The sequence below is a fragment of the Lithobates pipiens genome, unplaced genomic scaffold (genome assembly GCF_037356315.1).
Source record: "Lithobates pipiens isolate NorthernLeopardFrog02 unplaced genomic scaffold, aLitPip1_a1.2 Scaffold_35, whole genome shotgun sequence".
Lineage (NCBI taxonomy): Eukaryota > Metazoa > Chordata > Amphibia > Anura > Ranidae > Lithobates > Lithobates pipiens.
Genome location: NW_027507811.1, coordinates 8,418,615 through 8,437,923, shown reverse-complemented (window position 1 = coordinate 8,437,923; position 19,309 = coordinate 8,418,615). Strand labels below are relative to the sequence as shown.

General features: G+C 48.3%; 1 protein-coding gene and 1 pseudogene across 1 annotated transcript in view; one reads left to right on the top strand and one right to left on the bottom strand.

Moving 5' to 3' along the window:
• Positions 1 to 4,870: 4,870 nt before the first annotated feature.
• LOC143955471 (uncharacterized) overlaps positions 4,871 to 19,309 on the bottom strand; it is a 38,932-nt gene continuing 24,493 nt past the window's right edge. The window contains exon 10 of the mRNA XM_077465513.1: positions 4,871 to 8,312. Coding sequence (XP_077321639.1) covers positions 5,505 to 8,312 — 2,808 coding nt within the window. The 3' untranslated portion in view covers positions 4,871 to 5,504. The remainder of the gene's footprint in view (positions 8,313 to 19,309) is intronic.
• Positions 16,311 to 18,742, top strand: LOC143955813 (PRKCA-binding protein pseudogene; annotated as a pseudogene).

Here is a 19,309-nt window from a genome sequence, read left to right as displayed (position 1 = left end):
TGGTGGGGATCGGGACACTGTAACTGGTGATCGTGGACACTGTAACTGGTGTGGTGGTAATCGGGGACACTGTAACTGGTGTGGTGGTGATCGGGGACACTGTAACTGGTGTGGTGGTGATCGGGGACACTGTAACTGATGTAGTGGGGATCGGGGACACTGTAACTGGTGTGGAGGTGATCGGGGACACTGTAACTGGTGTGGTGGTGATCAGGGACACTGTAACTGGTGTGGTGGGGATCGGGGACACTGTAACTTGTGTGGAGATGATCAGGGACACTGTAACTGGTGTGGTGGGGATCGGGACACTGTAACTGGTGATCGTGGACACTGTAACTGGTGTGGTGGGGATCGGGGACACTGTAACTGGTGTGGTGGGGATCAGGGACACTGTAACTGGTGTGGAGGTGATCAGGGACACTGTAACTGGTGTGGTGGGGATCGGGGGCACTGTAACTGGTGTGGTGGTAATCGGGGACACTGTAACTGGTGTGGTGGTGATCGGGGACACTGTAACTGGTGTGGTGGGGATCGGGGGCACTGTAACTGGTGTGGTGGTAATCGGGGACACTGTAACTGGTGTGGTGGTGATCGGGGACACTGTAACTGGTGTGGTGGTGATCGGGGGCACTGTAACTGGTGTGGTGGTAATCGGGGACACTGTAACTGGTGTGGTGGTGATCGGGGACACTGTAACTGGTGTGGTGGGGATCGGGGACACTGTAACTGGTGTGGTGGGGATCAGGGACACTGTAACTGGTGTGGAGGTGATCAGGGACACTGTAACTGGTGTGGTGGGGATCGGGGGCACTGTAACTGGTGTGGTGGTGATCGGGGACACTGTAACTGGTGTGGTGGTGATCGGGGACACTGTAACTGGTGTGGTGGTGATCGGGGACACTGTAACTGGTGTGGTGGGGATCAGGGACACTGTAACTGGTGTGGTGGGGATCAGGGACACTGTAACTGGTGTGGTGGTGATCGGGGACACTGTAACTGGTGTGGTGGTGATCGAGGACACTGTAACTGGTGTGGTGGTGATCGGGGACACTGTAACTGGTGTGGTGGTGATCGGGGACACTGTAACTGGTGTGGTGGTGATCGGGGACACTGTAACCACTGCATTCTGTATCCTGGGCTGAGTATGATATACGCCTGACCACTGCACACATTATGCCACATTGTACAACAGTTGCCTCCTGCTCATAAGATCTTCCTGAATGGCGGCTGTGTGCAAAAAAAAAAAAATGTGTTAGAAGAGTAACATTTCTGACCAACAATTGTGCTGAGGTTTATGTGTGTCTTCCTTGTGGCACAGTCGGTAAAGCATATTTTGCACATACAAAGATTGTGAACATGTTGCCGTCTACACAGTGAGTAGGCTCAGGTTTTAAAACCCAACATCAGTGCAGTTTTGTGAAACCCAAATGGCTCTGGCTACCCAAAACTGCCCCCCCCCCCCTCAGGAAAAAAGAATAACTACAGCCCGTACTTTACTGCCTGTGAATACCTTGGATTAGACAGTAAAGCTGTGAGTGGGGCCAGAAATCTGCTTCATGATTGGTCACGATATGGATCCTTCCTCATCTCACTCCTGGTCATTACCAGTCCGGTATCAGAGTTTCAGCAAACCCGAGGATTCGAGTGCGGAGGTGGATAGTACTGCGCTAACTCAAAAGAAAGTAGAAGGATCTGCTACACAAACACGTGATGAAAAAAGGCTCAAAAAGTGAATGAATATAAAATGTAGCGCTAGAAAATAATCACATATACATGATAAATCCAAAATTGTGTGGTCATACAATAATGATAAAAATATGGAAAAGTTCAGTGCCTGTAACGGTCCCGAAAAAGGACCAATATAAAGTCCACCACCAAATAGCGGCTAATAAAAGATGTAATAACCTGGAACACTCCGACAATGAGGGCATTAAAAAGGTGGTACCTTCAATCAGGAAATAGGTAAAGTGAATCTTCTCTTACCAGAATAGGTGGATCGAGTGTCAGCGACAACGAGTCACGAAGGCAGGGATGCCGAGCATCGGCAAGTAAACGAGACTCCAGGGGACCGAGAACCTCCAAAATACGTCTCCAGGGAATGTTGTAAAAAGCCACCGTACCGGACTTTCGGATTTTAAAAACAACTTGGGTACCGGAGGTAAAACTGGACCACACAGGAACTCTCATCCCAAAAATATATGCAAAGAAAAAATGCCTCCATATGGCGAAGGTCAAAAAAGTTTTTTGTTTATTTCTAAAACTTTTTTGACCTACGCCATATGGAGGCATTTTTTCTTTGCATATATTTGAAGTTGAAGTCCTTTTGAGACGAAACGCGTCGGGCTTGGCTTTCTGCTTCTCACCTTGCCCCCCCATTTTTTTACTCCGTGATCACAGTTTTTACTATTATATGCTGTTTTTTTTTAGAAATACCCCCCCCCCCCCCTTAATTGATCTACACCATATGGAGGCATTTTTTTTTTGTTGCTTTTTATCATTATTGTATGATCACACAATTTTGGACTTATCACAAAACATATGTATACGTGTTTATTTTCTAGCGCTACATTTTATATTCATTAGATATTTTACAGACATGACCAGTGGTGGGAATGTACGTTTTATAAACCATTGTGCTGATATCATAGGACATAAAAACATAAAAAAATTGGAACTGCCACCATTTTATTCCCCGGGGGCCTCTGCTTTCAAAAGCCAAATGTTTGGGGGTGCGGTTTAATGCGGGTTTTAATTGGTCTTCACGTCCAAAAATTAGCATTTTTAACGTCAGAGCTTGTAAAGGAAATGTGTAAGTTATTGTATTATAGTTTTGTATGTATTGTACACAACACTAATAATGTTTTCATTCTTTTCTGATTAGAATTAGCCTGCCTATGTTACGCCCCTTGTATTAGAACTAGCCTGCCTATGTTACGCCCCTTGTATTAGAACTAGCCTGCCTATGTTACGCCCCCTTGTATTAGAATTAGCCTGCCTATGTTACGCCCCTTGTATTAGAACTAGCCTGCCTATGTTACGCCCCCTTGTATTAGAATTAGCCTGCCTATGTTACGCCCCTTGTATTCGAATTAGCCCGCCTATGTTACGCCCCCTTGTATTAGAATTAGCCTGCCTATGTTACGCCCCTTGTATTAGAATTAGCCTGCCTATGTTACGCCCCTTGTATTAGAACTAGCCTGCCTATGTTACGCCCCCTTGTATTAGAATTAGCCTGCCTATGTTACGCCCCTTGTATTCGAATTAGCCCGCCTATGTTACGCCCCCTTGTATTAGAATTAGCCTGCCTATGTTACGCCCCTTGTATTAGAATTAGCCTGCCTATGTTACGCCCCTTGTATTAGAATTAGCCTGCCTATGTTACGCCCCTTGTATTAGAATTAGCCTGCCTATGTTACGCCCCTTGTATTAGAATTAGCCTGCCTATGTTACGCCCCTTGTATTAGAACTAGCCTGCCTATGTTACACCCCTTGTATTAGAATTAGCCTGCCTATGTTACGCCCCTTGTATTAGAATTAGCCTGCCTATGTTACAACCCCTTGTATTAGAACTAGCCTGCCTATGTTATGCCCCTTGTATTCGAATTAGCCTGCCTATGTTACGTCCCTTGTATTCGAATTAGCCCGCCTATGTTACGCCCCTTGTATTAGAATTAGCCTGCCTATGTTACGCCCCTTGTATTAGAATTAGCCTGCCTATGTTACGCCCCTTGTATTAGAATTAGCCTGCCTATGTTACGCCCCTTGTATTAGAATTAGCCCGCCTATGTTACGCCCCTTGTATTCGAATTAGCCTGCCTATGTTACGCCCCTTTGTTACCATAAACGTATAATTGTAATATCAATGTGATAGCTACGTAATCACATGTATAAAAACCTTCAATTTACATCATAATAAAAACAGAAGAGTTATTTGGAAAGATGCGGAGTGTATCTTTTTGTGTCGGCTCCCTACTGCAGTAGCTATTATTAATTTGGAGCCACTCATCAATATGAGGATAGGCGTTGCCGATCTATAAAATACAGTGGAACCTCGGTTAACGAGCTCTTTTGAAAGACGAGCGACTTTTTTTTTTTTTATAAATCCTGACTCGGCTTGCGTTGTGTTATCTTGCAAAACGAGCAAAATTCAAGCTAACGGGGTGTGCAGTACCGCATTTGGCCAGAGGTACGGGGGGGGGGGGGGCGCCGGTGACGCTCGGAATGGTTTAGAGCTGTTCGGAAATACTCGGAACCACCCGGAAATACTAAAAAAACCCCTCAGAAATACTTCCCGAGTTTTCACGTCCATTTCCTGAGTTCAGCCGAGCTGTCCCAGAGTATTTCCGAGGCTCTCTGGCGCCCCCCACACACACCACCTATGGCCACATGCGGTATTGCATGCAATAGAAGTCAATGCGGAACAAATTATCTTCATTTCCATTGACTTCTATAGGGGGAAACTCGCTTTGGTATGCGGGTGCTTTGGACTACAAGCATTCTCCTGGAACGGACTATGCTCCTAATCCAAGGTTCCACTGTATCCAGAACAAGCTCCCCCTAGCTGCAGCCCGGCAATAACACTGCTAGGAGGTCTATTCATTGAGCTGCTACATACTTCCCATCTTTAAATAAAACGTCTCCCCTGACGTTTAGGAGTCTATTTAGAATAAAATATTGCAATTCCACATTATGACCACTGGGTGGAACCAATGATCATAGGAAATCAATGTATGAAAAAAAAAAAAAAAATACGACAGTCATTCATCATGGCTTTAGTGAAAGCGTGTGACATTTGTGCAACAATCTTTTTAAAAAGAAGAAGACCCGTAAATGTTTGTGAAAGCTTCCACCACAAAATGTACTCAGCCAATCAGAGGTAATAACTCAATTTTTATTTTAAAAAGCCTAGAGGGCCACCTTTTAAGTGGTGGGGGTTAACGCGTTTCGTCCTGGAAGACGTCTTGAGAAAACAGACCACTTGCAAGAGTTTACAACCACAAAATGTCCTCAGCCAATGAGAGGTAAGGACTCAATTTTTATTTTTCTCCTGCTATCAATGGCCGAAACGGTACAACACTTCATCCATGTCTTTGGTGGTCTCTGATCTCCTTATTAACAGTTTCTTACTATTTCTTATGTTGTTGCCTTTTTATTTGGAAAGTTTTTATCCCCCCACATGGGTGTGGCCCCTTTCTCAATACTATGTTTCAATGGGAGAAACATTTACCAATCCGACCTCTAGATGGCACTGTTGTATCATCCATTCCATAGGACATCTTTGTCAAGAGGTCAGGCTATGGTTGAGGTCTATGAACTGTTTCTTCCATGATGAAGATCAGCCATGGAGTATATCTGAGGTGTATATCAGGGGGTGCTTCTTCCCCACATGTCCAGCAACATTCACATACAAGACATTTCCCGCACCCACTAATACACCTCCAGGGTTGTCTGGGACCCCCTGATGTACAGGAAGACAGGACTTCAGTGAGGAACATTTCCCTCACTCAGGACAGGAATACGGCTTCCCCCCCCCCTGTGTGAGATCTCTGATGTCTGGAAAGATTGGACTTCTGTGAAAAACATTTCCCGCACACATGACAGGAAAGTGGCTTCTCCCCCGTGTGACACCTCTGATGTTCGGAAAGATTGGACTTCTTTGAAAAACATTTCCCGCACTCAGAACAGGAATGCGGCCTCTCTCCTGTGTGATATTTCTGATGGTCGTAAAGATTGGACTTCCTTGAAAAACCTTTCCCGCACTCAGGGCAGGAATACGCCTTCTTCCCCGTGTGCGATCTCTGATGCATATAAAGATGTGACGTCCGTGAAAAACATTTCCCGCACTCAGGACACGAAAACGGCTTCTCGCCCGTGTGCGATCTCCGATGCCTGTGAAGATTGGACTTTTGTGAAAAACAATTCCCGCACTCAGTACAGTAATACGGCTTCTCCCCAGTGTGAGACCTCTGATGTTTGACAAGTTCAGATTTTTGGATGAAACTTTTCCCGCACTCAGGACAGGAGTACGGTTTTTCTGCTATGTGAGACCTTTGGTGCGTTACAAGCTGTGATTTTTCTACAAAACATTTCCCGCACTCAGTGCAGGAATAGGGCTGCTCACCCGTGTGCAATTTCAGATGCCTGCAAAGATGTGACTTATCTGAAAAACATTTCCCGCACTCAGGACAGGGGAATGGCTTTTCCCCCGTGTGAGACCTCTTGTGTTTGAGAAGATGTGCTTTTTGTGCAAAACATTTCCCGCATTCAGGACAGGAATACGGCTTATCACCCGCATGCACTCTCTGATGTCTGTAAAGATTGTACCTCTCTGAAAAACATTTCCCGCACTCAGGACAGGAATACGTCTTTTCACCCGTATGGGAGCTCTGATGTGTGGAAAGATGGGACATCGTTAAAAAAACTTTCCCCGGCTCAGGACAGGAATACGGCTTCTCACCTGCGTGCAATCTCTGATGTCTATAAAGATGTGACTTCAATGAAAAACATTTCCCGCACTCAGGACAGAAATGCGGCTTCTCCCCCGTGTGGGATATCTGATGTCTGACAAGCTGTGATTTTTTTACAAAACATTTTCCGCACTCAGGACAGGAATACGGCTTCTCGCCTGTGTGAGATCTTATATGCACAATAAGGCCGGAATTATAACGAAAACGCTTCCCACACTCCGGACAGGGAAACTTATTATTTCTTGAAAGGACAGAACTTTCCCGCACAGTCTGAGGTTCCTCAGGATAAGAGGAATACGATGGTCCGGCACCGTCCCGCACAGTTTGAGGTTCCTCGGGATAAGAGGAATACGATGGTCCGGCACCGTCCCGCACAGTCTGAGGTTCCTCGGGATAAGAGGAATACGATGGTCCGGCACCGTCCCGCACAGTCTGAGGTTCCTCAGGATAAGAGGAATACGATGGTCCGGCACCGTCCCGCACAGTCTGAGGTTCCTCGGGATAAGAGGAATACGATGGTCCGGCACCGTCCCGCACAGTCTGAGGTTCCTCGGGATAAGAGGAATACGATGGTCCGGCACCGTCCCGCACAGTCTGAGGTTCCTCGGGATAAGAGGAATACGATGGTGCAGCACCGTCCCGCACAGTCTGAGGTTCCTCGGGATAAGAGGAATACGATGGTCCGGCACCGTCCCGCACAGTCTGAGGTTCCTCAGGATAAGAGGAATACGATGGTCCGGCACCGTCCCGCACAGTCTGAGGTTCCTCAGGATAAGAGGAATACGACTGTCCGGCACCGCCCCGCACAGTCTGAGGTTCCTCGGGATATGAGGAATACGATGGTCCGGCACCGTCCCGCACAGTCTGATGTTCCCCAGGATAAGAGGAATACGATGGTCCGGCACCGTCCCGCACAGTCTGAGGTTCCTCGGGATAAGAGGAATACGATGGTCCGGCACCGTCCCGCACAGTCTGAGGTTCCTCGGGATAAGAGGAATACGATGGTCCGGCACCGTCCCGCACAGTCTGAGGTTCCTCAGGATAAGAGGAATACGACTGTCCGGCACCGTCCCGCACAGTCTGAGGTTCCTCGGGATATGAGGAATACGATGGTCCGGCACCGTCCCGCACAGTCTGATGTTCCCCAGGATAAGAGGAATACGATGGTCCGGCACCGTCCCGCACAGTCTGAGGTTCCTCGGGATAAGAGGAATACGATGGTCCGGCACCGTCCCGCACAGTCTGAGGTTCCTCGGGATAAGAGGAATACGATGGTCCGGCACCGTCCCGCACAGTCTGAGGTTCCTCCGGATAAGAGGAATACGATGGTCCGGCACCGTCCCGCACAGTCTGAGGTTCCTCGGGATAAGAGGAATACGATGGTCCGGCACCGTCCCGCACAGTCTGAGGTTCCTCAGGATAAGAGGAATACGATGGTCCGGCACCGTCCCGCACAGTCTGAGGTTCCTCAGGATAAGAGGAATACGATGGTCCGGCACCGTCCCGCACAGTCTGAGGTTCCTCAGGATAAGAGGAATACGATGGTCCGGCACCGTCCCGCACAGTCTGAGGTTCCTCGGGATAAGAGGAATACGATGGTCCGGCACCGTCCCGCACAGTCTGAGGTTCCTCAGGATAAGAGGAATACGATGGTCCGGCACCGTCCCGCACAGTCTGAGGTTCCTCAGGATAAGAGGAATACGATGGTCCGGCACCGTCCCGCACAGTCTGAGGTTCCTCGGGATAAGAGGAATACGATGGTCCATCTACACTGTGTGGTGCCGGATGGACATTTGAGGTAGTCGGGTTTTCTCCTGGACTATACTGTGTGATGTCCTCATCTTCTACTTTTACAGTCTGGAGACAAAGTGAGACAATCCTCTGAGGTTTTCCTCATCTCCCGTCCATCTACTAAAATAGAAATACAAAGATTATTACTAGACATGAGCTGATTGGTTCCCCTAAACCAGGACTCCGCCCACATCAGGCAGCTTTGTCCTGAGGATCTTGTATTTGTATGGCGCCCCCTTTACTCTGATACCCCTAACTAAAATCTAGAGGAACCAATTGCCTTCAGAAGTCACCTAGTTAGTAAATAGAGTCCACCTGTGTGTCATTTAATCTCAGTATAAATACAGCTGTTCTGTAAAGCCCTCAGAGGTTTGTTGGAGAACCTTAGTGACCAAAACAGCATCATGAAGGACAAGGAACACACCAGACAGGTCAGGGATAAAGTTGGGGAGAAGTATAAAGCAGGGTTAGGTTATAAAAAAAAATCTCCCAAGCTTTGATCATCTCACGGAGCCTCTGTTCAATCCATCATCGGAAAATGGAAAGAGTAATGGCACAACTGCCAACCTACCAAGACATGGCCGTCCACCTAAACTGACCAGGCCGGGCAAGGAGAGCATTCATCAGAGAAGCAGCCAAGAGGTCCATGGTAACTCTGGAGGAGCTGCAGAGATCCACAGCTCAGGGGGGAGAATCTGTTCACAGGACAACTATTAGTCGTCTCTCCACAAATCTGCCCTTTATGGAAGAGTGACAAGAAGAAAGACATTGGAGAAAGAAAGTCATAAGAAGTCCTGTTTGCAGTTTGTGAGAAGCCATGTGGGGGAGGGGGCAGCAAACATGTGGAAGAAGGTGATCTGGTCAGAGGAGACCAAAATTCAACTTTGTGGCCTAAAAGCAAAAAACTCTATGTGTGGGGAAAACTAACACTGCCCATCCCCCAAACACACCATCCCCACCGTGAGACATGGTGATGGAGGCATCATGTGGTGGGGATGGTTTTCTTCAGCAGGGACAGGGGAGCTGATCAGAGTTGATGGGAAGATGGATGGAGACAAATACAGGACAATCCAGCCAGAGCTACAATGGAATGGTTTACATCAAAGCATATTCATGTGTTAGAATGGCCCAGTCACAGTCCAGACCTAAATCCCATCGAGAATCTGTGGCAAGACTTGAAAATTGCTGATCACAGACGCTCTCCATCCAATCTGACAGAGCTTGAGATATTTTACAAAGAAGAAGAATGGGCAGAAATGTCCTCTCTAGATGTGCAAAGCTGGTAGAGACACCCCCAAAAAAGACTTGTAGAGAAAGGGGGTTCTACAAAGTATTGACTCCGGGGGGCGCCATACAAATGCCCCTCCCCCCCCCACACTTTTCACATATTTATTTGTATCATTTATCATTTTCCTTCCACTTCACAATTATGTGCCACTGTGTGTTGGTCTATCACAGGGGTCCTCAAACTTTTTAAACAGTTCACTGTCCCTCAGACTGTTGGGGGGCCGTACTATAGTTTGAAAACAAATTCCTATGCACACTGTACATATTTTATTATGCAGAATGCAGGGATCAGTAGTGCATTGAGATTCGTATGCAAGGTTCAGTAGTGTGTTGCACTCAGAATGCAGGGATCAGGAGTGTGTTGCGCTCAGAATGCAGGGATCAGGAGTGTGTTGCGCTCAGAATGCAGGGATCAGGCGTGTGTTGTGCTCAGAATGCAGGGATCAGGAGTGTGTTGTGCTCAGAATGCAGGGATCAGGAGTGTGTTGTGCTCAGAATGCAGGGATAAGGAGTGTGTTGTGCTCAGAATGCAGGGATAAGGAGTGTGTTGTGCTCAGAATGCAGGGATCAGGAGTGTGTTGTGCTCAGAATGCAGGGATCAGGAGTGTGTCACGCTCAGAATGCAGGGATCAGGAGTGTGTTGCGCTCAGAATGCAGGGATCAGGAGTGTGTTGCACTCAGAATGCAGGGATCAGGCGTGTGTTGTGCTCAGAATGCAGGGATAAGGAGTGTGTTGTGCTCAGAATGCAGGGATCAGGAGTGTGTTGTGCTCAGAATGCAGGGATCAGGAGTGTGTCACGCTCAGAATGCAGGGATCAGGAGTGTGTCACGCTCAGAATGCAGGGATCAGGAGTGCGTTAGGCTCAGAATGCAGGGATCAGGAGTGTGTTGTGCTCAGAATGCAGGGATCAGGAGTGTGTTGTGCTCAGAATGCAGGGATCAGGAGTGCAGTAGGCTCAGAATGCAGGGATCAGGAGTGCAGTAGGCTCAGAACGCAGGGATCAGGAGTGTGTTGTGCTCAGAATGCAGGGATCAGGAGTGTGTTGTGCTCAGAATGCAGGGATCAGGAGTGTGTTGTGCTCAGAATGCAGGGATCAGGAGTGTGTTGTGCTCAGAATGCAGGGATCAGGAGTGTGTTGTGCTCAGAATGCAGGGATCAGGAGTGTGTCGTGCTCAGAACGCAGGGATCAGGAGTGTGTCACGCTCAGAATGCAGGGATCAGGAGTGTGTTGTGCTCAGAATGCAGGGATCAGGAGTGTGTTGTGCTCAGAACGCAGGGATCAGGAGTGTGTTGTGCTCAGAATGCAGGGATCAGGAGTGTGTTAGGCTAAAAACGCAGGGATCAGGAGTGCGTTAGGCTCAGAATGCAGGGATCAGGAGTGTGTTAGGCTCAGAACGCAGGGATCAAGAGTGCGTTAGGCTCAGAACGCAGGGATCAGAGGGGGAGGTGATGTGAGGGGTGGCAGAGGACACTGCTATGGGGGTGGTCCTGCATATGACAGTGTCCTCTGCACCCTTCACACCCCCCCCCTCCCCCCACACAGTGGTGTCCTCTATCCCCCATTCCCTCATATAGCAGTTTCCTACCAGCCGAGAGCAGCGCGGTTCTAGACGGCGGACGGGAGCAGGAGCCAGCAGAGTGACTTTCCATGTTTTCAAGCTGGTGATCGGTTGCCCTGCATCCTAGCAACCAGTCAGAAACGGTCTAACTTCAGAGGCTACTTTGGGGCGGCTCCTCCTCCTGCCCTCCATCCTGGGCGGGGCTGCCTCCTGCTGTTTACTGATGACAGCGCAGGAGGAGGCGGCTTGTGGAGGCAAGCCAGACCGGGGACCCATGGCGGGACCGGCCCTAACGAGTGGGCTGGGTAAACGATCCCCGACGGGCCGTAGTTTGAGGACCCCTGGTCTATCACATACAATCCCAATATAATGAATTTTTTGGTTGTAACATGACAAAATGTGGAAAATTTCAAGGGGTGTGAATACTTTTTCAAGGCACTGTATAGCAGAGGGTAGAGGGGAGGAGAGGAGAAGTCAGGACTGTGTAATGTACAATATATTGTATAAGATACAACAGATAGGACTATATAGTATCTGGGGTAAATAATGCACAAGATCGTGTTAATGACCCACCTGTGCTGATCTCTGTAGGAGTGTCCTCCTCTATAAATGTCCCCGTTATTCCATCCTCCTCCATAGACTGCTGATCATCCCTCACATACCTCTCTTCTTCTTCTTCTGATTTCACCTCAACTTTTATATCTATCAGATCTTCACCCTAAACCAAGAAAATGAGAGAAAATAACATCCGTAAAATATAACCTCACATAATAAATCCACAAACCCTCTCCACGAGTCCATGTTCTAGATACTCCTTTCCACCAACCTTGTGATAGTGAGGGATGGTGTGACCTTCCTGTGTGGAATCCCAAAAATACAGAGGAGGACGGGGACATCTCTCTGGTGGGTTCCTGGTATTAGGCGGCTCCATCATATCCTTGTGTCCTTCTGAAAACTCCTCCATCACTCCATACTCCTCATCCTCCTCTTTATACTCTTCTTTGACAACAATATTATAACCCCCAAGGTTTCCACTCTGAATATATAAATAGACAGTGACATCCTGACACCTTATAGGAACCTGACACACACAATGATACAGTCACCATCCAGACACATCCCGCGTCTGTTACTGGATAATGTCCCAGAATTCCCAGAATCCTCCTCACCTCTCCTGTCAGCAGCTCCATCATCTTCTTGGTGACTTCTAGAATCTTCTCCATGTTGTGTCTCTCAGGTTTTAGGGAGTCACATGGAGGCACTGTGATGGTCATATGATCACCGGACTTCACAAGAGGAAATCTCTGTATTGGAGAACCAATAGGAATATCATGTTAGAATCCCAAAATCCTCCTCACCTCTCCGGTCAGGTCTGTGTTTTTATTAATAGAGATAAAAGTGATGTCATGTGACCTCCCAGAATCCTCCTCACCTCTCCGGTCAGGTCTCTGTTTTTATTAATAGAGATGAGAGTGATGTCATGTGACCTCCCAGAATCCTCCTCACCTCTCCGGTCAGGTCTGTGTTTTAATAATAGAGATAAGAGTGATGTCATGTGACCTCCCAGAATCCTCCTCACCTCTCCGGTCAGGTCTGTGTTTTATTAATAGAGATAAGAGTGATGTCATGTGACCTCCCAGAATCCTCCTCACCTCTCCGGTCAGGTCTCTGTTTTTATTAATAGAGATGAGAGTGATGTCATGTGACCTCCCAGAATCCTCCTCACCTCTCCGGTCAGGTCTGTGTTTTTATTAATAGAGATGAGAGTGATGTCATGTGACCTCCCAGAATCCTCGTCACCTCTCCGGTCAGGTCTGTGTTTTAATAATAGAGATAAGAGTGATGTCATGTGACCTCCCAGAATCCTCCTCACCTCTCCGGTCAGGTCTGTGTTTTATTAATAGAGATAAGAGGGATGTCATGTGACCTCCCAGAATCCTCCTCACCTCTCCGGTCAGGTCTGTGTTTTATTAATAGAGATAAGAGTGATGTCATGTGACCTCCCAGAATCCTCCTCACCTCTCCGGTCAGCAGGTAGATGATCTCCAGGGTGAGGTTTAGTATCCTCTCAGTCATGTGACTCCGGTCCTCCTCCATCCTCAGCGATGTGGTCATGTGATGCGGGTTCCTCTGTAGACGGATAGCGGAGAATTATCAGGATTGTATTGGCTGAACAATTTTAGGGTGGGGATTTAAGAGGTTAATAGGTGGGCTGCCCCCAGCCTATTAATAAAAAACATTTGCATAATAATTTGTCAAACAAATCTCCATGTACATTATTTTTATGCCAGTTAGGCAGGTACACACATTCTTAAGATTTTTTTAAATCTTCCGAACCCAACATTCTGTAAAGACGAACTAAAAGTTCCTACAGGTCATCAGTTTAGAGTCCGCTGTGAAGAACAACCCTAGAATTATTGCTCTCAGTCTGGCATGCAAGATGATTCATGGCCAAGAACCCCCTTTGTGATAGCATACTAGAAATGACAGGTCCTCTTTAAATAGACATCAGGGGTCTATTAGACCTCCAACGTCACCTATGAACCCCAGCAAAGATGACCACTTGGACACCCTCCAATCCGTCAGTCATGCCAGTCCTGCAGGAGGGGCTTTAGAGCCGGAGATGCTATTCGGGCTCAGAGAAGGGGGTTAGTATATACGGAGGAAGGGTGTGTAAGCGATGTTTTCTTCCAGGTTCATTCACCTGAGGGGAGATTGGAGAACTAATCTATCTCCATTCCATCCATCGTGATGGGCCTGCAAGAGGAGCAGTAGAGCCCAACAGAGACATCAGGGGTGTATTAGACCCTTGACATTGCCTATGAACACCAGTAGAGATGACCAAGTACACATCGTGCTTAATAAGCTGCAGTGACTGGGGACAGCTTAGCCTGGAAGTATTGAAATGCCTATCTCTTCCGGGTTCATTCACCAGAGGGGATGTCCAAGAACTGGTCACCCTTCACTCCATCAGCCATGCCGATGCCGGGCCTGCAGGAAGGTCAGTACAGTCCGAGATACTATTCGGACTCAGAGAAAGGGATGGTATTTTCGGAGGAAGGGTATGGAAGTAATGAAGTGCTCATCTCTTTCAGGTTCATTCACCAGAGGGGAGGTCCAAGAACTGATCATCCTCCACTCCATCCACCATGCCGGTCCCGGTCCTGCAGGATGGACAGTAGAGTCCGAGATACTATTTAGGCTCAGAGAAGGGGGTTGGTAGTGATGAAATGCTTGTCTCTTCTGGGTTCATTCACCAGAGGGGAGGTCCAAGAACTGATCTAACTCCACTCCATCAGCCATGCCAATGCCGGGCCCGCAGGAAGGGCAGTAGAGTCTGAGATACTATTCGAACTCAGAGAAGGGGGTTGATATTTTCAGAGGAAGGGTATGGAAGTGATGAAATGCTTGTCTCTTCTGGGTTCATTCACCAGAGAGGAGATGGGAGAACTGATCACCCTCCACTCCATCCGCCATGCCGGTCCCGGTCCTGCAGGATGGACAGTAGAGTCCAAGATACTATTCAGGCTCAGAGAAGGGGGTTGGTAGTGATGAAATGCTTGTCTCTTCTGGGTTCATTCACCAGAGAGGAGATAAGAGAACTGATCACCCACCACTCCATCCACCATGCCAGTCCCGGTCCTGCAGGATGGACAGTAGCATCCGAGATACTATTCAGGCTCAAAGAAGGGGGTTGGTAGTGCTGGAATGCTTGTCTCTTCTGGGTTCATTCACCAGAGAGGAGATCGGAGAACGGATCACCCTCCACTCCATCCCCCATGCTGGTCCTGCAGGATGGGCAGTAGAGTCCGAGATACTATTCAGGCTCAAAGAAGGGGGTTGGTAGTGATGGAATGCTTGTCTCTTCTGGGTTCATTCACCATAGGGTAGATCGGAGAACTGATCACCCTCCATTCCGTCCACCATGCCAATTCCGGGCCTGCAAAAGGGGCAGTAGAGTCTGAAATACCATTCAGCTTCAGAGAAGGGGGTTGGTATTTTCGGATAAAGGGTGTGGAAGTGATGAAATGCTGGTTTCTTCTGGGTTTATTCTTCATCGGAGGGGAGATCGGAGAACTGATCTACCTCCACTCCATCTGCCAAGCTGGTGCTGGGCCTGCAGGAGGGTAGGTAGAGTCTGAGATACTATTCGGGTTCATAGAAGGGGGTTTGGTATTTTAGGAGGAAAGGCGTGGAAGTGATGAATAGGGAGGGGCTCAGGCATGTTCGGATCAAACGAATCACCATCCACTCCATCCGCAATGCCGGTCCCGGGTCTGCAGGAGGGCCAGTAGAGCCCAGAATACACAACAGAGATAGTTGGGTGCAGTGGGGGTTCCGCAATGCCGGTCCCGGGTCTGCAGGAGGGCCAGTAGAGCCCAGAATACACGACGGAGATAGTTGGGTGCAGTGGGGGTTCCACAATGCCGGTCCCGGGTCTGCAGGAGGGCCAGTAGAGCCCAGAATACACGACGGAGATAGTTGGGTGCAGTTGGGGTTCCGCAATGCCAGTCCCGGGTCTGCAGGAGGGCCAGTAGAGCCCAGAATACACGACGGAGATAGTTGGGTGCAGTGGGGGTTCCGCAATGCCGGTCCCGGTCTGCAGGAGGGCCAGCAGAGCCCAGAATACACAACGGAGATAGTCGGGTGCAGTGGGGGTTGGTATGTTCGAAGGAGAAGTGTGGAAGTGTGAATTCCAGTACAAATCGAATCCAAATCTCATCCCTCGTTACAAGAGACTGCTACGGTGAGACGGTGACATATCTCCAAACTGAAGGAAATGTTCCTGAACCATAAGTGGGGGAATGTTCTGCCCCTGAAGGGGATAATCTAGGTTTCCACACTATATATGTGTGTATCATCGTCTGCTGGAGATAAAAGACGTCACAGTGACTATGGAGGAAGAGGACGGACATGACGGGGGGGTTACTGGGTGTAAATAGAAAATATTATCTTATTACCTTTTCTGCTGCCAGTTCCAACAATGTCTTCTTTCTACTTCCTCCCAACTCACCTCTAACCCGGAACTTCCTGTCTGTACCTGACATCACTTCCTATCTTCCATAGAGACTAGCTGGGTAGAGACTGTTCCTAGCTGGGTAGAAGTGAGGAACTTCTACCACCTTGTGGAGCTAAGGGGAACTGCAGCCCCGAGGAAACGCCTCGTAGTGTGAATACAACGATGTTTATGTACACATCACTTCCTGTCTTTATTTGACATCACTTCCTGCCTTCCATTGATACTTCCTGGCCGGGTCGTAGTGAGATTCTGTGACAGCTGAAGATCAAGGAGACGGGCATACTTGAAGAGAAATGGAGTACGATTACGACCTCGATGAAGACAAACTTGGGATTCCAACTGTCCCCGGCACAGTGACCCTGAAGAAAGACTCCCAGAATGTTATCGGAGTAAGCATTGGTGGAGGAGCCCAGCACTGTCCCTGTCTTTACATCGTGCAGGTGTTTGACAATACTCCTGCCGCTCTAGACGGGACCATTGCAGCTGGAGATGAAATCACCGGGGTGAATGGAAAGTCCGTGAAAGGGAAAACTAAAGTCGAGGTGGCCAAAATGATCCAAAACGTCAAGGAGGAAGTAACCATTCACTACAACAAGCTCCAAGCTGACCCCAAGCAGGGAAAGACTCTGGACATTGTACTCAAGAAGGTGAAGCATCGCCTTGTGGAGAACATGGGTTCAGGCACTGCTGATGCCCTTGGTTTAAGTCGTGCCATCCTGTGCAATGATGGTTTGGTGAAAAAACTGGAGGAGTTGGAGAAAACCTCCGAGTTTTATAAAGGCATGATGGAGCACACCAAACGTCTTCTGCGAGCATTTTTCGAACTCTCACAAACACATCGAGCGTTTGGTGATGTGTTTTCCGTCATCGGGGTTCGAGAGCCTCAACCGGCCGCAAGTGAAGCTTTTGTTATGTTCGCCGACGCACACCGCAGCATTGAAAAATATGGTATTAACCTTTTGAAGACCATAAAACCAATGCTGAATGACCTAAACACCTACCTTAACAAAGCCATTCCCGACACCAAGTTAACAATCCGGAAGTACCTCGATGTGAAGTTTGAGTACCTGTCTTACTGCTTGAAGGTAAAAGAGATGGACGACGAGGAGTACAGCAGCATAGCATTTGGGGAGCCTCTGTACCGCGTCAGTACCGGAAATTACGAGTATCGGTTGATCTTGAGGTGTCGCCAGGAGGCCCGCTCACGTTTTGCGAAAATGAGGAAAGATGTCTTGGAAAAGATAGAACTTCTGGACCAAAAACACGTTCAAGACATCGTATTTCAGCTTCAGCGCTTTGTCTCCGCCATGTCTAAGTATAATGACCAGTGCTATGAAGTCCTGAAGGAAGCAGATATATTTCCTATTGAGGTCGATCTGGCCCACACAACTCTCGCCTATGGCCAGGGGGATGCTTTTACGGATGAAGATGGAGAGATGGAGAAGAAGAAAGAAGCGGATACCGAGGAGAAACTGATTGATGATGAATAGACTTTGAGGGCATGTTATGGGTGCGGTTCTTTCTTTGTTCTACAATCAATAGGAAGGGAATGTTGGATTGGGGAACTATAAAAATATGTATAAATATTATGAAATTCAACGTGATCATTAGCTTGTGGAGCTCAGGTGGAACTGTAGTCCCAAGAAACGTCTCATTGTGAACATGGTCTTGTGGGTGGGTGTGTATGGTGAATATTTATCAGTTGTCCTCCTCTACATTGCCTCTTCCGCATCTTCATCTTCCTGACCCCCCCACCTCAACTCTCCACCCTCTTTTCATCATCCCCCATGTCCCTCTCTTCACCGCCCATCTTCATCTTCACCTCCATCCCCCCTCATATTTTTCTCTTCCCTTTTCTGTCCTTCTCTTCATGCCATCTTCATTGCCCCACCACAGTCTATACCCCACTTCCCATCTTCACCTCCTCATCACCCCCCATGTCCCTCTCTTCACCTGTCCTTCTTCATCTTCCCCCTCCATGCCTCCTCATCACCCCCCATGTCCCTCTCTTCACCTGCCCTTCTTCATCATCACCTCCATGCCCCCTCATCTCCTTCTCTTCAACCTCCTGTCCTTCTCTTCATCCCGTCTTCCTCATCTTCATTGCTCCACCCCCATCTATACCCCACTTCCCATCTTCACCTCCTCATCACCCCCCATGGCCCTCTCTTCACCTGCCCTTCTTCATCTTCACCTCCATGCCTCCTCATCACCCCCCATGTCCCTCTCTTCACCCTCATGTCCTCCTCTTCTTCCCATGTTCCTCATCTTCATCTCCCCACCCCCCTCTTCGCTCATCGCCCCCCATCTCCACCTCATCTTCCTACTCTTCATCCCCTTTTCTCCTTCATTACCTTCCCTACTCTCTTCACCCCCCCCCATCCTCCTTGTCCCCTTTTTAACCTCATTTTGTGCAGTGGTGAAGGCTTTTCATTGTTAAAACTTGTGGTGAGGAGGTGACATATCGCCTCCCAGCCATCTCTCAAAAGCCTCCTGAAGAGCAATCCACCATGGATTAGTTTTTAGAGAGGCGGTAATTGCTACTGAATGTGTAAAGGAACTCTAAAAGTTGTAATTATATAACCAAATAGATAAATAGTTTTCCTATTGAGCAATATCTTCTTGTCTGTCCTTATTATGATAAATCTTCCCGTATATACAGGATTATAAAACTTTATTGTACAATAGATTATCAATATGCTTCTTGTAGAACCACGCCCATTTGATCCACCTTAATACCCAAAACTCATCCCCTTCATGCCCAGGCCAATTTTCAGAGACATGGTCAGCAAAGGATCGGTCCAGGCATCAGGCAGACATGTGGTCATCAAACAGGCCAGGGTGAGTACAGGTGGCAGGCAGGGGCAACACTGCACTGGTGGGGTGTTATTCAGGGATACTAACTGGTGTGGCCGTGATCGGGGACACTGTAACTGGTGTGGTGGGGATCAGGGACACTGGAACTGGTGTGGTGGGGATCAGGGACACTGGAACTGGTGTGGTGGGGATCGGGGACACTGGAACTGGTGTGGTGGTGATCGGGGACACTGTAACTGGTGTGGAGGTGATCAGGGACATTGTAACTGGTGTGGAGGTGATCAGGGACATTGTAACTGGTGTGGTGGGGATCAGGGACACTGGAACTGGTGTGGTGGGGATCGAAGACACTGTAACTGGTGTGGAG